Genomic DNA, 15,413 nt, shown 5'->3' on the forward strand with positions numbered 1-15,413 from the left:
TAGTCAGTTTCAATAAATTTGAGTGTTTCCCAATATCTACTTTTTAGCTTGTACCTGAGGAATTGAATACCTACTTAGTTACTTGAATAAGGTTATCAGACCTCTAAATAGGCAGTTCACAGAGCCCACCACCAGAGGGCAATAAAGAAGTTGAATCTTAAAGCTGTATAGTGAAATAGTGGGAGTTTAAACAAAGGCAACATTTCACAGTATGCTTTTTTGACCAAAGTTATATATATAATAACTTAATGGACTATATGTACATGTATTCTGAAAAGTCAGCAGCACACTTCACTGGTCAATTTCTATGATAAGAGGGATGTAATTTGAGTATAGAAAAACAGTGTATTTACATCTTAAAATTCTACCCCTATAGAATCTACTCACTATTGAAAAATTGTAGGAATAATAGCTTTCTGTGACTCAATGACCAGGCTACCATTATCAAGAGTAAGATTTATTTTCCTATGATGCTCAAATGCACCGGAAGAGTACATATCTAGGAGAATGGATAAATTCAGAGTGACATACGAAAATAAATAATACTTCAAATGGAAAATGTATGAGATCTAGAAGGAATAGTTTTCTCTATACTAGTGTGGATATCTGCATAGAGAGTTTCTAAGAAACATAAAAATCACTTCTAGGAAGTATTTTTAGCTAGAAGAGAATTAATATGGATGAGGGAGAAAAGAGCTGGCTTTTAAAATATTTTCATTTACTTATCCACTTGCTTATTTGTTTGCTTGTTTGTTTGTTTTTATGTTTGGAATAAGAGGAAACATTGGATTTAAGACCAGTGTCCCAATGGAACACAGGAACTGAGAACTATACTGGAGCCCAGCCATTGTTTGACAATTTTGTAATAATACTGTGAAATACAGCCAAATAATTTGAACCGTACACCTTCTCTCTGAAAATAATCTTAAAACATCCACCTTAATTTAGATGTTAAGTAAGTAGCACAAAATATATTGTGCTGCTTATTATGCTTTCTTTGAGAAAGAATACAGATTCTGGATCAAATAAAAAATGTCAGCAAACCTCATGGATATACAGATTCCTATCATTTAGAACATGCCTCTAGAAGAGGAAAATTGGGTGATAATTTTCCCAGATTTCATATTCTATAAATACTTGTTAGAGAAGAAGCATCTCCTGTAAAATACAGTGTCACCAATTCTTTCTTAAATGTTTCCCAATACTACTGCAAGGAGTTTGTCTTTTCTTCACCAATACATATGGGGAAATGGAGGTGGGTTTAAGAGGGACTATCTAAATAGAGCACAGTGATCAAAACTTTGTTTTTAAAAAATAGAAATTTTGGGGCGCCTGGGTGGCGCAGTCGGTTAAGCGTCCGACTTCAGCCAGGTCACGATATCGCGGTCCGTGAGTTCGAGCCCCACGTCAGGCTCTGGGCTGATGGCTCAGAGCCTGGAGCCTGTTTCCGATTCTGTGTCTCCCTCTCTCTCTGCCCCTCCCCCGTTCATGCTCTGTCTCTCTCTGTCCCAAAAATAAATAAACGTTGAAAAAAAAATTAAAAAATAGAAATTTCTAGGGGTGCCTCAGTGGCTCAGTCGTTGAGCATCCAAGTCTTGATTTTGGCTCAAGTCATGATTTCAGGATCATGAGATCAAGCAATGTGTTGGGCTCTGCACTAAGCATGGAGCCTGCTTAAGATTCTCTCTCTCTCTCTCTCTCTCTCTCTCTCTCTCTCTCTCCCCCCTCTCTCTTTCTCTCTCTCTCCTCCTCTACCCCATTCATGTGCTCTCTCTACCCCATTCGTGTGCTCTCTCTCTAAAATTTAAAAAAAAAAAGAAACTTCTATTTAAATAAAGTCTTCTCATCCAAACAACACTTAACACAAGTTCTTAAAACCTGGGGTAACAGATAGTTTACAGTTTGTAAATTGGACATGACTGACTTAATTCACATTATGGTTTCTTCCACCAAAATTTGATTGGGATATTATATTAATATATTTTCAACTATCAATTGCAGTTCTGTGGGGACAATAACTGTATTTAGTAAGAATTCAATAAAATTTGATTGGCTATATCACTGACTAAAAGAATATATACAAGAGGAACAAGACAGTTTTAAATTACACTAAATCACAACTATTTTTACATTTAAAAGTACATTTAAGGGGTGCCTGGGTGGCTTAATCAGTTAAGCATCTGACTTCTGCTCAGGTCCTGATCTCGTGGTTCATGAGTTTGAGCCCCACACACATGAGGCTCTGTGTTGACAGCTCAGAGCCTGGAGACTGCTTCAGATTCTGTGTGTGTCCCTAATCTCTCTGCCCCTCCCCTGCCCATGCTCTGTTTCTCTCTCAAAATTAAACATTAAAAATAAATAAATAAATAAATGAATGAATGAAAGTACATTTAATATGAAATTTTCAAATTTCATAAAAACCATTATTTTAAATTGTTGATATATTTTTTGAGAACTTACATATTATTAGTGACAAATATAAAAATCTTCAAGGAAATTTTTAGATTCCAGGTTACTTTTTATAGTAATTATATGAAATAGTGTTGTCATCACCAATATCTGCTTTATAAAGCAAATAAGTCATGATAACTTTATTGCTTAAATTTCAGCTAGATCTTTTAAAAGGAAATCTGTCAGGATTGTTACCTATTGTTGCTACTTTCTTCCTTTAGATGTTTAACCTTAATTAACAGGAACTCCTTGGGGCGCCTGGGTGGCGCAGTTGGTTAAGCATCCGACTTCAGCCAGGTCACGATCTCGCGGTTCGTGAGTTCGAGCCCCGCGTCAGGCTCTGGGCTGATGGCTCAGAGCCTGGAGCCTGTTTCCGATTCTGTGTCTCCCTCTCTCTCTACCCCTCCCCCGTTCATGCTCTGTCTCTCTCTGTCCCAAAAATAAATAAATGTTGAAAAAAAAAGATTAACAGGAACTCCTGGAAGGAGGTATTTTATGGGAGCAGAGTAAGCAGAGTAACACCAAGTAAGGGGACACTGAATCACAATTGACACACAAGAATGTACAGACCGAGGACCAGATAAGATAGTGACTATTTTGGTCTGATATAAAGTCTAATTTTTTAGACTCCAAAGCATAACTTTACATATCTAGCCAAACGATCAATTGAGTACAAAGGTAGAATTGAGATATTTTCAAATGTTTCATAGTACTTAATTATAAAACAGTTGAGTGAATTTTTGCAAAAAAAAAATGTTTCAAAAATTTTGCCTCCTATTTACTATATTAAAATTTTACAATATTATTGGAGTTTTAGTGTAATAGTAGAGTCTAGGCAAAATAAAAGTTTGTACAAAGCTGTACAAAAAAATTGCTAAATGAAAATCTCAATTTTAGATTGAAAGTTGTCTTCAGAATTTTGAAGGAATTGTTCATTTTCTTTTGATTTCCATAGTGCTACTAAGAAGTCCAATACCGTGCTTCTGCTGGAACAGCAAGAGGAGAGTCAGACTGTTGTTTGTTTGGGTTTGGGAAATTTGGAGGTGGGTATATCTACTCCTTAGACAAATTTTCAAATAACCTCCCAATTTTCAGGTCCACTACGTGTGTCTGTTTTAAGGTACTTCCAATTCCTGAGCCTTACTAAGGTTTTAGAGGAAAATCAGCTAAATTCTTATTGACTTCTTCCTTTAGAGACATTTGCAAAGGAGAAAATCTAAGTTTAAATCACATTAATCCTTCCATCTCCATTTCCCAAAATTTTATTAATCATCTGTTAAAATCTCCTCACCAATAATCCTTGCCCTTTTGAGTTTTACATTAATATTAATGTTATATTCCCATAGTTATTAACCTAAGGATTTATTCACTGAATTCTAGGACATGTATACTTAGCAAAAGTGGAGATTGCTTTCTATCAGTATTTTCTTCCTTACTGTAGGTCTATTGCAAGAATCTTGAAAAGCATCATGGCCTATATGGAGTTTGAAAATATTTAGGGATAAAATATTTCCAAACTAAATTTAAAACTTAATATGGTTGACACAAATTCCTTGGATTCTGATTATGGCTCTAATTTACGTTGGAAAATCTTTATCACTCAGTGCCCTCGTTTCCTCTTCTGTAAACTGGGATAACATAGTATCTAATTCACGTGGTAATAGTGAGAACTCAATAAGTTTATGTATGTAAAATACTCAGAAAAGTGGTACAGGTTCACACAGCTTTTCAGTGTGCTATCGCTCTTCCTGAGTTGTCCCCAGACTTAAAATTTCCCTCAATTTTTGTAGTTATTTAGATGTCTTTGTCTAATTCTTCTGCTTTTTAAGAGTACCTCAGGAAAATCAAGTATTGTTATATTGTGTTTTCATTTTAATTCATCTCAATGTGTTTCTAATCCTCCTTACGATTTCTTCTTTGATCCATGAGTTATTTAGGAATATATTGTTTGATTTCCACATATTTGTGAGTTCAAAAATTTTTCTGTTAATGATTTCAAATTTCATTCCATTGTTGCCTGAGAGCATGCTTTATATTGTTTATATCCTTCTAAATTTATTGTAATCCATTTTATGGACTAGCATATGGTCTATCCTGGATAATGTTCCATGTGAACTTGGAAAGAATGTAAGTTCTGATGCTGTTGGGTGGAACATTCTATAGATGTCTGTTAATTCTAGTGGTTGATTGTTGTTCAAATCTTCTATTTTCTTGTTCATTTTCTGTCTAGTTGTTCTGCTATTAAAGGGGGCTATTAAAGTACCCCAATGTTATTGTAAAACTGTCTATGGCTTCTTTCAGTTGTGCCCAATTTTGCTTCATGTATTTTGAGCTTCTGTTGTTAGGTGCATATATGTTGTTTTTGTTTTTGTTTTGTTTTGTTTTTTAGTAACTTAAAATAACAAGAGCCAGTTATTATTTTTCACAATTGTTTCAGTTTACTGGACAATTTTGTTTTACATAGTGTTGAGGGAGGCTGCAGTCATCTTGGGTACTCAGTTGGGTAGGATGTTCAAGACAGTTTACTCACATGGTGCTCAGGTGCATGTATGCTTATAATTATTATATATTCTTGATGGAATGACCATTTTATTATTATAACATCTATTTCTCTCTAGTAAAAATTTTTCTCTTACAATATATTTTTTCTGATATTTGCTTAGCAGTACAGTTTGGTTTGGTTACTATTCTTCTGGTATATCTGTTTCAAACCTTTTATATTTTACCTGTATATGTCATATATATTTGTGTGTGTGTGTGTGTATGTGTATGTGTGTGTGACTTTGTAGACAGCATATGTTTGGATCATTCTTTAAAATTTATCCTGCAAATTGCTGCCTTTAGATGAAATGCTTACTCTTTTTATATTAAATATAATTATACTTAATTTTGTAATTTTATATTAAATATAATAATCCATATAGAATTTATGTCCGACATTTGCCATTTGTTTTCCATCTATCATATCTTTTTCTAATTCCTGTTCCTCTATTATCAACTTGATTTTTGTTGTTGATACTGTTAAATAGATATTTTCTAGTGTTCTATTTCAATCCCCTTATCTTTTACTATATTTTGGAATTATATTGTTGATGCTTGCCCTGAAGAATACAATTAACATTTTAACTTATAAGTACCTAGTTTTGATTAATACCAATTAATTTCAATAGTATATAAAACTTAACTCCTATGTAGCTCCATTCCATTCCTCTCCTAGAGCCTAGCATCACCCTGTTTCTGTGGAATCTTATGTGGAACTGTCGAGCTTCTAAACACCTCAAAGAGACATTTAACAAGACTGAAGGCTCAGAAGGAAGGAGTCATTTTCTTGCCGTCATTTTAATTTTACCTTGTATCTAGATCATTCACACTTTTTGTGCAAAATCCTAAAGTACCAGTGATGAACAAAAAGTAATTCTCTTACACACTGATCCTTCAGCCACCATTTCTCCCTCCCAGAGGCAATCATTGTTATGAGCTTCTTATATATTTTTCAGGGGTAGTTTAGGCATACATGAACATAGGCCATATAGATGATAATTTCTCTTATTAGGGTAAATTTGTGTTTTATTTTTCTGAATTGTGGTCTGCAGGAATCTGAAGTCTTTTGCTAAGAAGAGAGTGAAGAGAGAAGCCGGCTTCAGTGTAATCTCTATTGTCTCCTTAGTCTGTCTTACCCAAATAATATCATCTTTGCATGTCATCAATAAAAGTGGGATTCATTGGTTTTGACTGCTGATCTACTCTTTCGGGAGAAAAGATGATATGGTTATGAGGCTCTAAACTATATGGATCCACACATTCAGGAACATGTTGAAATCTTGGGTAGGTCTCTCTATGTTTATAGCAGGAAGTCATGCTATTCTCTGCCATTATCATCATAGAGATTCTCTTCTCATCTCTCCTTGATTAAATCTCTTGTTTCCAGTGTCCCACATTTTTCTCATTTTTGGTTTGCTACCTCATATTTGTGGAGCACATATTACAGTTTCTTCAAAAGAATCAGTACGTGGGAAATATGTTTTTTTGAAATTTTGAACATCTCCAAGTCTTTATTCTAGTCTCTGCTTGATTAATAGTATAGAAATCTAGGTTAGGTCTAATTTTCCTTCAGAATATTGAGCATATGAATCTACCAATCTACCTTCCAGCATTGCTGTTGAGAATTCTGAAACAATTCTGATTCTTAATACTATATATATATATATATATATATATATATATATCTTTTTATTTACCTTTTTGTGAGCAAATAGAACTTTATATTTGTTCTTAATATTATTCCTAACTTCCTAATAATATTCTTAATGTAATCCATTATCTTGGGTGCTCAGTAGGTTCTTTCCACAAAGAAATTTATGTTCTTTGTCTTGGGAAATCCACTTTCATGATTCCTCCTTCTTTCTCTGTTCTGTCCTTCTGTAACTCATTTTATTCAGATAGTGCATCTCCTGAAAGGGTTTTCCAGTTTTCTCTTCTCTTTTCCATCTATTTGTCTTTTTGTTCTATTTTTTATAGATTTCCCAAATTTATCTTCTGAGCCTTACTTTTTCTATTTTTTTTCCCTCTGTGTGTGTATAACGTTTTTAGAAAGAAGTTGAAGAGTTGAAATAAGAATATCTGGAAGTACTAGCATATAGGACAAAAGGCTAGGAAGTGTAATACACATTCATCTTTGTTTCTTTAGATTCCATGAAAAGTGCTTAGTACATAACAGATTCCCAATAAATAAATGGTCATGGAATAAATAAATAAATAAATAAATAAATAAATAAATAAATAAAGCCTAGATTCTAGTCCCAACATCTATTTCTTTCCTACATCATCATCGTGGTATGCCCTGTCTTGGTCTCAGTTTCTAACTAGCAATTTAAGACTACATTTTCTCTCTGTCACTTACAGCTCTAACACTATGTGAGTCTACTAATATAATTAATCTGTATTTTTTGTTAAATGCACACTTATTAATCCCTGTGACTGTCCATTGATCATGAATATGATTGTACAACACACACATACACACACAGATTTTAGTTAACTAAAATTTTTAAATTATCGCATATATAGAATTTACTATACAGGATAAGGAAAAGAATTGAACTCTTTGGTACTTGAAATCCACTAAAAATCCATCCAAATTTATTATGTTTTTGCTAGACCTTAACTATTTAATTCTAGTAGACAAACCTGGACTGCAGTTTGGTAAACTGCGTTCTTCCTCGAATAAATTTCAAGATTATTTCTTGTATTACGTATCATACAGAGATCCAACCATCCATATTAGTTCATTAAAATGTGAAACAGTTTCATATAACTCTATTCATTAACCAGGGATCACACATGAAGAATTTTCTTCTGACGTGGAAGGGTGCAAAAGTTTTATGTATCCTGACACCAATTAAAGGGAAGCTGTCAAACTTTGTTATACAGGCAATTCATATTTTAAAAAATAGTTTCAAATTAAGTCTTCCAAATCTAGATATCTATACCTTTAAATCAGTCAGGCAGCAGCCAGATCCTTTAAAACCTTTGACTCGATTTGCCAATCCACTAGCTTAAAAAACATGCTTTTCATTCCTTCTTCTAAATAAAAGCAGCCTTGTCTGCACTGATTTCATCATCTCCATTGAAAATGTTTATCTGCCAAATGAAAAAGAAGAGTACAAATTAGAAACACTGATACATCTTCTGACATTATTCATTTAGAAGCTAGTTCTCAAATTGTCATTACATTTACCACATAAAAATTAGAAATGATTTGTTTGGAGACCTACAGCTATTTCTAGACTCAAGATGTTTGGACAACTGTAGATAAAGTTTCATTATCAGATTGAACTAAATATGCTGTAATTATATATAAATCAGGATGATTTTTGTTCCATGAACTTAAGTTATTAATCTACTCAGGCCAAGCAGCAGGATACCATCATTCTCCAAAATTATACAAGTGTATTTCCCAGCCAAAAATGTAAAAAGCAATGTTTGAAAAGTAAGGTCAAAGATTGGTAGGACAATGCTCATGTTTCTATGATCTGATTGTTTCCATCTTTCTTCTGGTCTGTGAAATCCAGGCTAGCCATGTACTTCCACAAAACCTTGTGTTGCCCTATGTTTCATTAGCACTCACCAGAGTTGAAATTATTAGTTAAATGTCTATTTTTTTCCAATAAACATTAGGCTAGGGGCCTCTACTATCTTACTCTGTATGTCTAATAATACCATATTAGGTATCACTATTTGTTGAATTAATTAATGACAAATGAATGAAAGAGAGGAAACCTAGCTTATCAGGCTAACAGTTGATTTAGGGAATAGAAGTTGGAAAGTTTGAATGATCCCATATTTTTCAAAATTTTTACATGATGCTAGTTTTTTTTAATTTGGTATGCAAAATGTTATATGCATGGAGTTAACAAATAGAAAAGAAGAATGATGGCATAGGTAGCTGAAAATGTAGATTTTAAGTTACCTAAGTCCTAGGGAAAATCAGAAACACAAAGAAATTCATATTCTGTGCTTAGATATTTAAGAAATAGGATTTAAGAATTAGTGTACTGAAGATTTCTGGACTAATTAGCATCACAATTGATTCAAATGACATATGAGATGCAGGCTCTCAGAACATTTCCCATGTTAATCAGACAAAGAATTACATTGAAATATGAGTTTGCTTTTCCAGTATATCAAAATTTTGTACTTACGCAAAGATAACATTTTTAAGAACTCATTTTTTAGTATGTAAAATTTTGCTAATTTTGCACTTTGTTTCTTGTTAAAGAAGTTTCCTAACGTTTTCTTTTCGTACATTAAGATATTTTGTTTATAAAAAATATGTAATGTCTCCCTGTAGGCCTACAAACATGACTAGAATGCTACATAGCAGTGCTTTAGATATAATCTAAAAAAAAAAAATGTCCTTATGTGCAACAGCAGAGACCAATGATTCATGAAATTGCTCAATTTTGGGTATATGCCTTCTTATAGAACTAATAGTTTACACAAGAGATTTTCCTTCCAACTTTGAATACAAATGTAAACTCTACTCAGTATGTCAGCATTTGCATTAAAATGAATTTCTTACTCAGGGGAAAAGCTTTAATTAAGTGTATTTAGAAGTTTGGAAATCAGCAACACATCATGGTAAACAATTTCAATGTGTCTCTGCCTACTTGGGCTGGAATAAAACAGAAACAGAAGAGAAAAACAAAAACAAGAACGGGAGAGATCTTTCTTGTTCCTGTCAAGAAAACTATTACTTTTTCTGCATCTATGCAGTATACTCAGCTTCCCTCTTCTGGAGTAGAAGAAATGTCCACTTCCTACTAAAAGCTGTTGCTCTGTGCTCAGGATCCCATCACAGTTCACCACTTATGATTCCACTTTTGAGACTCCCCATTTATCCTACATCATCAGTTTCTTCTTTAAACTGGATTTTTCTCCAAAATACAGAACGATACCCTAATATCTCTCATTTGTTTTTTTTTAAATTATATAGTTAATATAAATAAAATCCCTTAATTTAAAATCTGTGTCCATAAACTGTCCATGTGTCTTCTAACAATCACTGTAGTATACATGAAAATGATTTCATTATCTCCTAAGATGAGGTTCTTAACCAAAGTAAGAACGTCCATTACCTTGTATCATGCCTCATTGTTAATTCCTTTATTTTTACCAATCACAGTCTGAACTTACAATGTTTATTTTGATAACTTGTTAATTTAGTCTTTCTCCTCCAAATAGCGTATACCGGCTCTTTGAGGAAGATCCCTTAACTCTTTTGTTCATACTGTATCTTGAGCTCCTAGAAGTGCTCAGAACATAGTGGTTACTTAAGATGTATTTGTTGAATGAATGAAAGACCTATAAAAATCCCTTTAGAAAAATTATGAGTTTCAACCCTAAGTAATGATGCAAATGAGGCAAAATGTCTTGTTGTCATTTGCATTTCTCTAACTGTCCTTCCTTCTTTCTTCCAGATACCTAGTACCCTTTTGCATTTTCACTGTAATATTATTCCCAATATTTTGTCCTCTAGGCAGACACCATTCTCCAAAATAATAACTCATTTCAAAAATCAGTCAATTCAAGTAGCCCATGTACCTTTAGATGACCAGTAAGAGAAGACCAGCTATTTAATTTAATTAATTCATATTAAGGCAAAAAATTAAGATTCCTATTTTCTTCCCTGCCGGCTTTCTCAAGTGCATCTTAAATTGTTCAAAAGAGCAATCACTGCAGCTGTGGTTGACAGGAAATGAGGCTCTGTCTGATTCTCTAAACATGTTCACTAATTCCTAAGATTTGTGTAAATGTTCCCCCAAACAACTTTTACCATTTCTTGCACTGTCATGTAATATTAGCCCTGGACATAGGGACCTATTTTTCTTTCTGCCTCTTTCTTTCTTCGTCTCTTCTTTCCTTCCTTCTTTTCTTTTCTTTTCTTTTCACTTCTTTTCTTTTACTTTTTCTTTTCTTTTTTCTTCTCATCTCTTTTCTTCTTTTCTCTTTTCTTTCTTTCTGGTACTAAACTACTTTATTTGAAGAAATGGTACAGATACCTATTTTCTAAAACTATTTTCATTATCTTTATCCTTCCAAACTTTATTCTCCTGCCTTTTTTATCTCTACTAATAGGAACATCATCTACCTTTTATTGCTCTAGGCACAAAAAGGTTATCAACTTCTCCCACTTCCTACATATTTAGTGAGCAAATTTTCTCAGTCCTACCTGAAAAATAACATGAAATCCATCAATTCACTTTATTTATATTCCCACTTGTTCCATCTTTGTTGAGGACCTTTTACTGTGCCTCTAGGGTAAGCCTTCCTCCACATAGTCCCTTCTCTACACAGCTGGTATGATCTGGCTAAAATATAAACTTTCAGGCCACATAGAGCACATGAGAATTACAAGTAAAACATCAATATTTATTGGGCACTTACACCATTCTAGATGGTATTCTAATCTAAATATTTCACCTGGATACTCTCATTTGTTAACAATAACACACTAAGAAAAAAACAGTACTATTACTATAATAAATGTTAAAATAAATAAAGTAAGGCCTAGAGAGGTTAAGTAATTGTCCCATGCAAATGAAGGGAACCAGGATTCAAACCCAGCTGGCCTGCCTCTGGAGATCACATTACATTTTTTTATTTAAGTTTCAATTAAAATATATTTGACATATTAAAATTTTTATTTAATTTTTAATTGAAATACATTTGATATATTGTAAGTTTAACATATTGTAAGTTTAACATCGTGTAAGTTTAAGATATATAACCAGGGTGCCTGGGTGGCTCAGTCAGTTAACCGTCCGACTTTGGTTCAGGTCATGGTCTCATGGTTCGTGGGTTTGAGCTCCGTGTCAGGCTCTGTACTGACAGATCAGAGCCTGGAGTCTGCTTCGGATTCTGTGTCTCCCTCTCTCTCTCTCTGCCCCTCCCCTGCTCATGCTCTGTTTGTCTCTCTCTCTCAAAAATAAATAAATTTAAAAAATTCTTTTTAAAGATATATAACCTATTGATTTATTTATATATTGCAGTATGATTGCCATTGTAGCTTTAGCTAGAACTTCTATCACATCACATAATTATCATTTAATGGGCACACTCTACAACATCCTATTGTTCCCCTGTAAAAAAAAAAAAAAAAAGATTGTTGTCTCTCATTTCTATTATCATCGATGCACAAAAAACTGAGGCTTACTGGGGCGCCTGGGTGGCGCAGTCGGTTAAGCGTCCGACTTCAGCCAGGTCACGATCTCGCGCTCCGTGAGTTCGAGCCCCGCGTCGGGCTCTGGGCTGATGGCTCAGAGCCTGGAGCCTGTTTCCAATTCTGTGTCTCCCTCTCTCTCTGCCCCTCCCCCGTTCATGCTCTGTCTCTCTCTGTCCCAAAAATAAAAATAAAAACGTTGAAAAAAAAAAAAAAAAAAAAAAAACTGAGGCTTACTAAGACTAGATAAATTCCCCAAGATTGCAAATCTAGTAAAATTATAGGGTGACCTGAACTCGGGCTCTTCTGTATTCACCGTGTTGCCCTTCCTCTGCCATGACCCTTGGACTGTCTGGTCCCTAAGATGGCATGGAGAGCTCCATGGACACCCCACTTCTAATGTATTCTTTGATCACTGACTATAGTCTGGGGGCTTTATTAAATGCCTTGGGCTATACATGGCAATGTTCAAAAACAGAAAGATGTTATAGGAGAATGCTGAGTATTTCCTTCTTTCCAAATGCCATCCATCAACAGTTTAAAGTCAATTTGTGAGAGCATGAAATTTATGCTATTTTCTTTTGAACTATGAGGAGAAAACATTAATTTGTATGAACTAAAGCATGTGATTAAAGCATGATATTCTTTCCAGTCGTGACTATGAGAAAGGTTTGAAATGAATTGTGGTCTTCACACCACAGTGCATTAATGCAATCATCCCAAGGGCCTGTCACTTGGAATTTTCAATCACTCAAGCACACACATAGGTGGCTATCTGAACTGCACGTAGATTTAGAAACAGCTTTGGTTTTGAGTAAAGACCAAAAGAGGTGCTGAGGGGAGCAGGATGGCTCAGTTGGTTCAGCATCTGACTCTTGATTTTGGCTCAGGTCATGATCCCAGGGGCTTCGACTGAGCCCCATGTTGGGCTCACACTGAGCCGGGAGCCTCCTTAAGAGTCTTTCTTCCTTCCTCTCTCTCTGCCCCTCTTCCCCAGTTATGCTCTCTCTCAACAATTAAAAATTAAAAAAAAATTAAATTAACTTAAAAAGAAAGAGGTGCTGAAATTCCATAGAACGTTGTCAACATTGTCATTATAAGTCATATTTGGCAAACGATTTAATATCTAACACAAACTACAACTCTAAAATTCTTTTACTTTTTTCTCTTCCAAGGCTTAAAGTATCAGAAAATATTTTAGACTTTCCTTATACTGAAAGAGTCGTAAACACAGCTAAACATATCTGTAGGCTAGAAAATTAGCATACAGATTTTTTACTGTTGTTGACAACAGACCATATAAATCAAATAATAATAAAACTATGCAATCGTTCTAATACAGGAGCTACATTAATAATCAGTTAATTTTGAAAGTAAGTCATTGCATATAGCCATGAATCATAAAAATCCTTTGGCATAATAAATAAAATCTAATTTTACATTGTCTAAATGTCCTCTATCGCAGTAGAAAGACAAGATTAGCTATTGTAACTGGTATGGTGCACGGACTTTCATTCTATAAATATTTAGGCTCTGACAGTCAAAGTGTGTAACTGAGAAGAGCAGAACCCAGTGCAGATGATGAACACCGGTCCCTGAATAAACTGGAAAAGACAGAAATGTAAGCATGGCAGTTCTTTTATTGCACTATGCTTTGTTTACTTTTAGGCACTGTGTATCAATAAAGCCACAGGTGTCCAGTCTCCCACTAGGTTGTCACCAGAGAGTTTATCTTTTTGGATTTTTAGTTTCTACAATAACATTATTCAAAAGATTAACCCATTTCACTTTTATTAACTAGGAAGTAATTTAATGAACAATTTGAATAATTCTTTCTGAAAAAATATTTTTATGACAAATCTGTTGCTTGGACTCTCAGGGTCTGATAAATGACAATCTAAATAGTTATTTCTCACTGTAAAATGGTCAAGGACAAGGTTTAGCTATATCAAGCTGAAACCTTCCTTCCTTCTAATAAATCCCCCATTAAAGGCCCAACCATAATCATGCCAATTCTAGAGGCAGAACATATGAAAAGAGCAATCTGTTTAAAATAGTATTCCTGCTGGGAAAACACAGAAGACAAGAAAAAAAAAATCTCTACTTGAAGGAAAAGGCAAAAAGCAAAAATAATGAACTTTAAAGTTAGGCACACAGCAACTCTCTTCAAAGATAATACAGACAACCACTTATATACAGCATTGATGGAATATAATTCAGAATAAAACATTCAAGAAAAGTCATAATTATTGTAATTGTTGTCGGTAATAATTTTAAAAAGATTTCTTTTTCAAACTAAAATCCTGGAACATCTATTTACTGATATGGATGGCATGCTGTGTTTCATAGGCTTTTTGCAAACTGAAATGCATTAGGTTAAAAGTGAAGTATGTTAGCAAGTCACTTTCATTGTGAGCGACATTGCATCTGATACTTTCTGTTGTTCCCCCATTCATGGTACAGGTTGATTCTGTCAAGCTCGGTGCTTTTTCACTCACAGTTCCACTTTTCCACAGTGTAACATATTCCAAGAGAGATGAGGTCAAAGGTCATGTGCATAATAACACCATCACCAGCCTTTCTTCTGCAGCTTTTATACCCAACTTGAGTGTAAGCCTCCTGAGGGAGGGAACAGGGACAATTTGTTTACACTCACTGTTCTACCTCCATTGTCTATACAGTGCCTGGTACAAGGAAAGTGCTGAATAATTATTTGTTGAATGAACAAATGAATGAGTAAATAGATGGTAACACTTATAATACTGCTTCAGTAAAATAAAATAAAAAAAAACCAGAGAATTGAAAGCTCCTTAATAAACACTTATTCCAATCTTCCATTCAGATGAAAACCTCCATAACAACAATCTCTTGTTTGTCAGTATTGTGCTAAATGCTGTACACACACTAGAACTTTTAATATTGACATTGAGGTAGATGTGATTATCTTCCTTTTACAAATGGGAAAATGAGGTTTATAAAGTTCATGACACATGTGAATGGCCTACCACTATAGCCAAGGTTTTAATTGATTGGAAGAGTTCATATATCGAGTCAAACTAGGGTTGGCTAATAATAACAGAAAAATTCATAATGATATTGGCTTAGACTCAAGTTTGGTACCTAGCTGTACTCTCCGAAGTTTTTAGGAATCAAGATTCCATCCGGGTCACTGCTCTAATATTCTTGGGCTGTGGCCTCTATTCTCATATTCTAAGGTAATATCCCTCTTCCACAGAGCAAG

At 34.2% G+C, this 15,413-nt stretch overlaps 1 protein-coding gene across 1 annotated transcript in view; it reads left to right on the forward strand.

Annotated features, from left to right (window-relative positions):
- Positions 1-15,413, forward strand: part of LOC125156186 (uncharacterized) — a 100,864-nt gene that overhangs the window by 23,364 nt on the left and 62,087 nt on the right. Inside the window, 1 exon segment of the mRNA XM_047841963.1 lies at positions 3,407-3,494. Within this exon segment, the coding sequence (XP_047697919.1) occupies positions 3,407-3,494 (88 nt within the window).

The sequence above is a fragment of the Prionailurus viverrinus genome, chromosome F2 (genome assembly GCF_022837055.1).
Source record: "Prionailurus viverrinus isolate Anna chromosome F2, UM_Priviv_1.0, whole genome shotgun sequence".
NCBI lineage: Eukaryota > Metazoa > Chordata > Mammalia > Carnivora > Felidae > Prionailurus > Prionailurus viverrinus.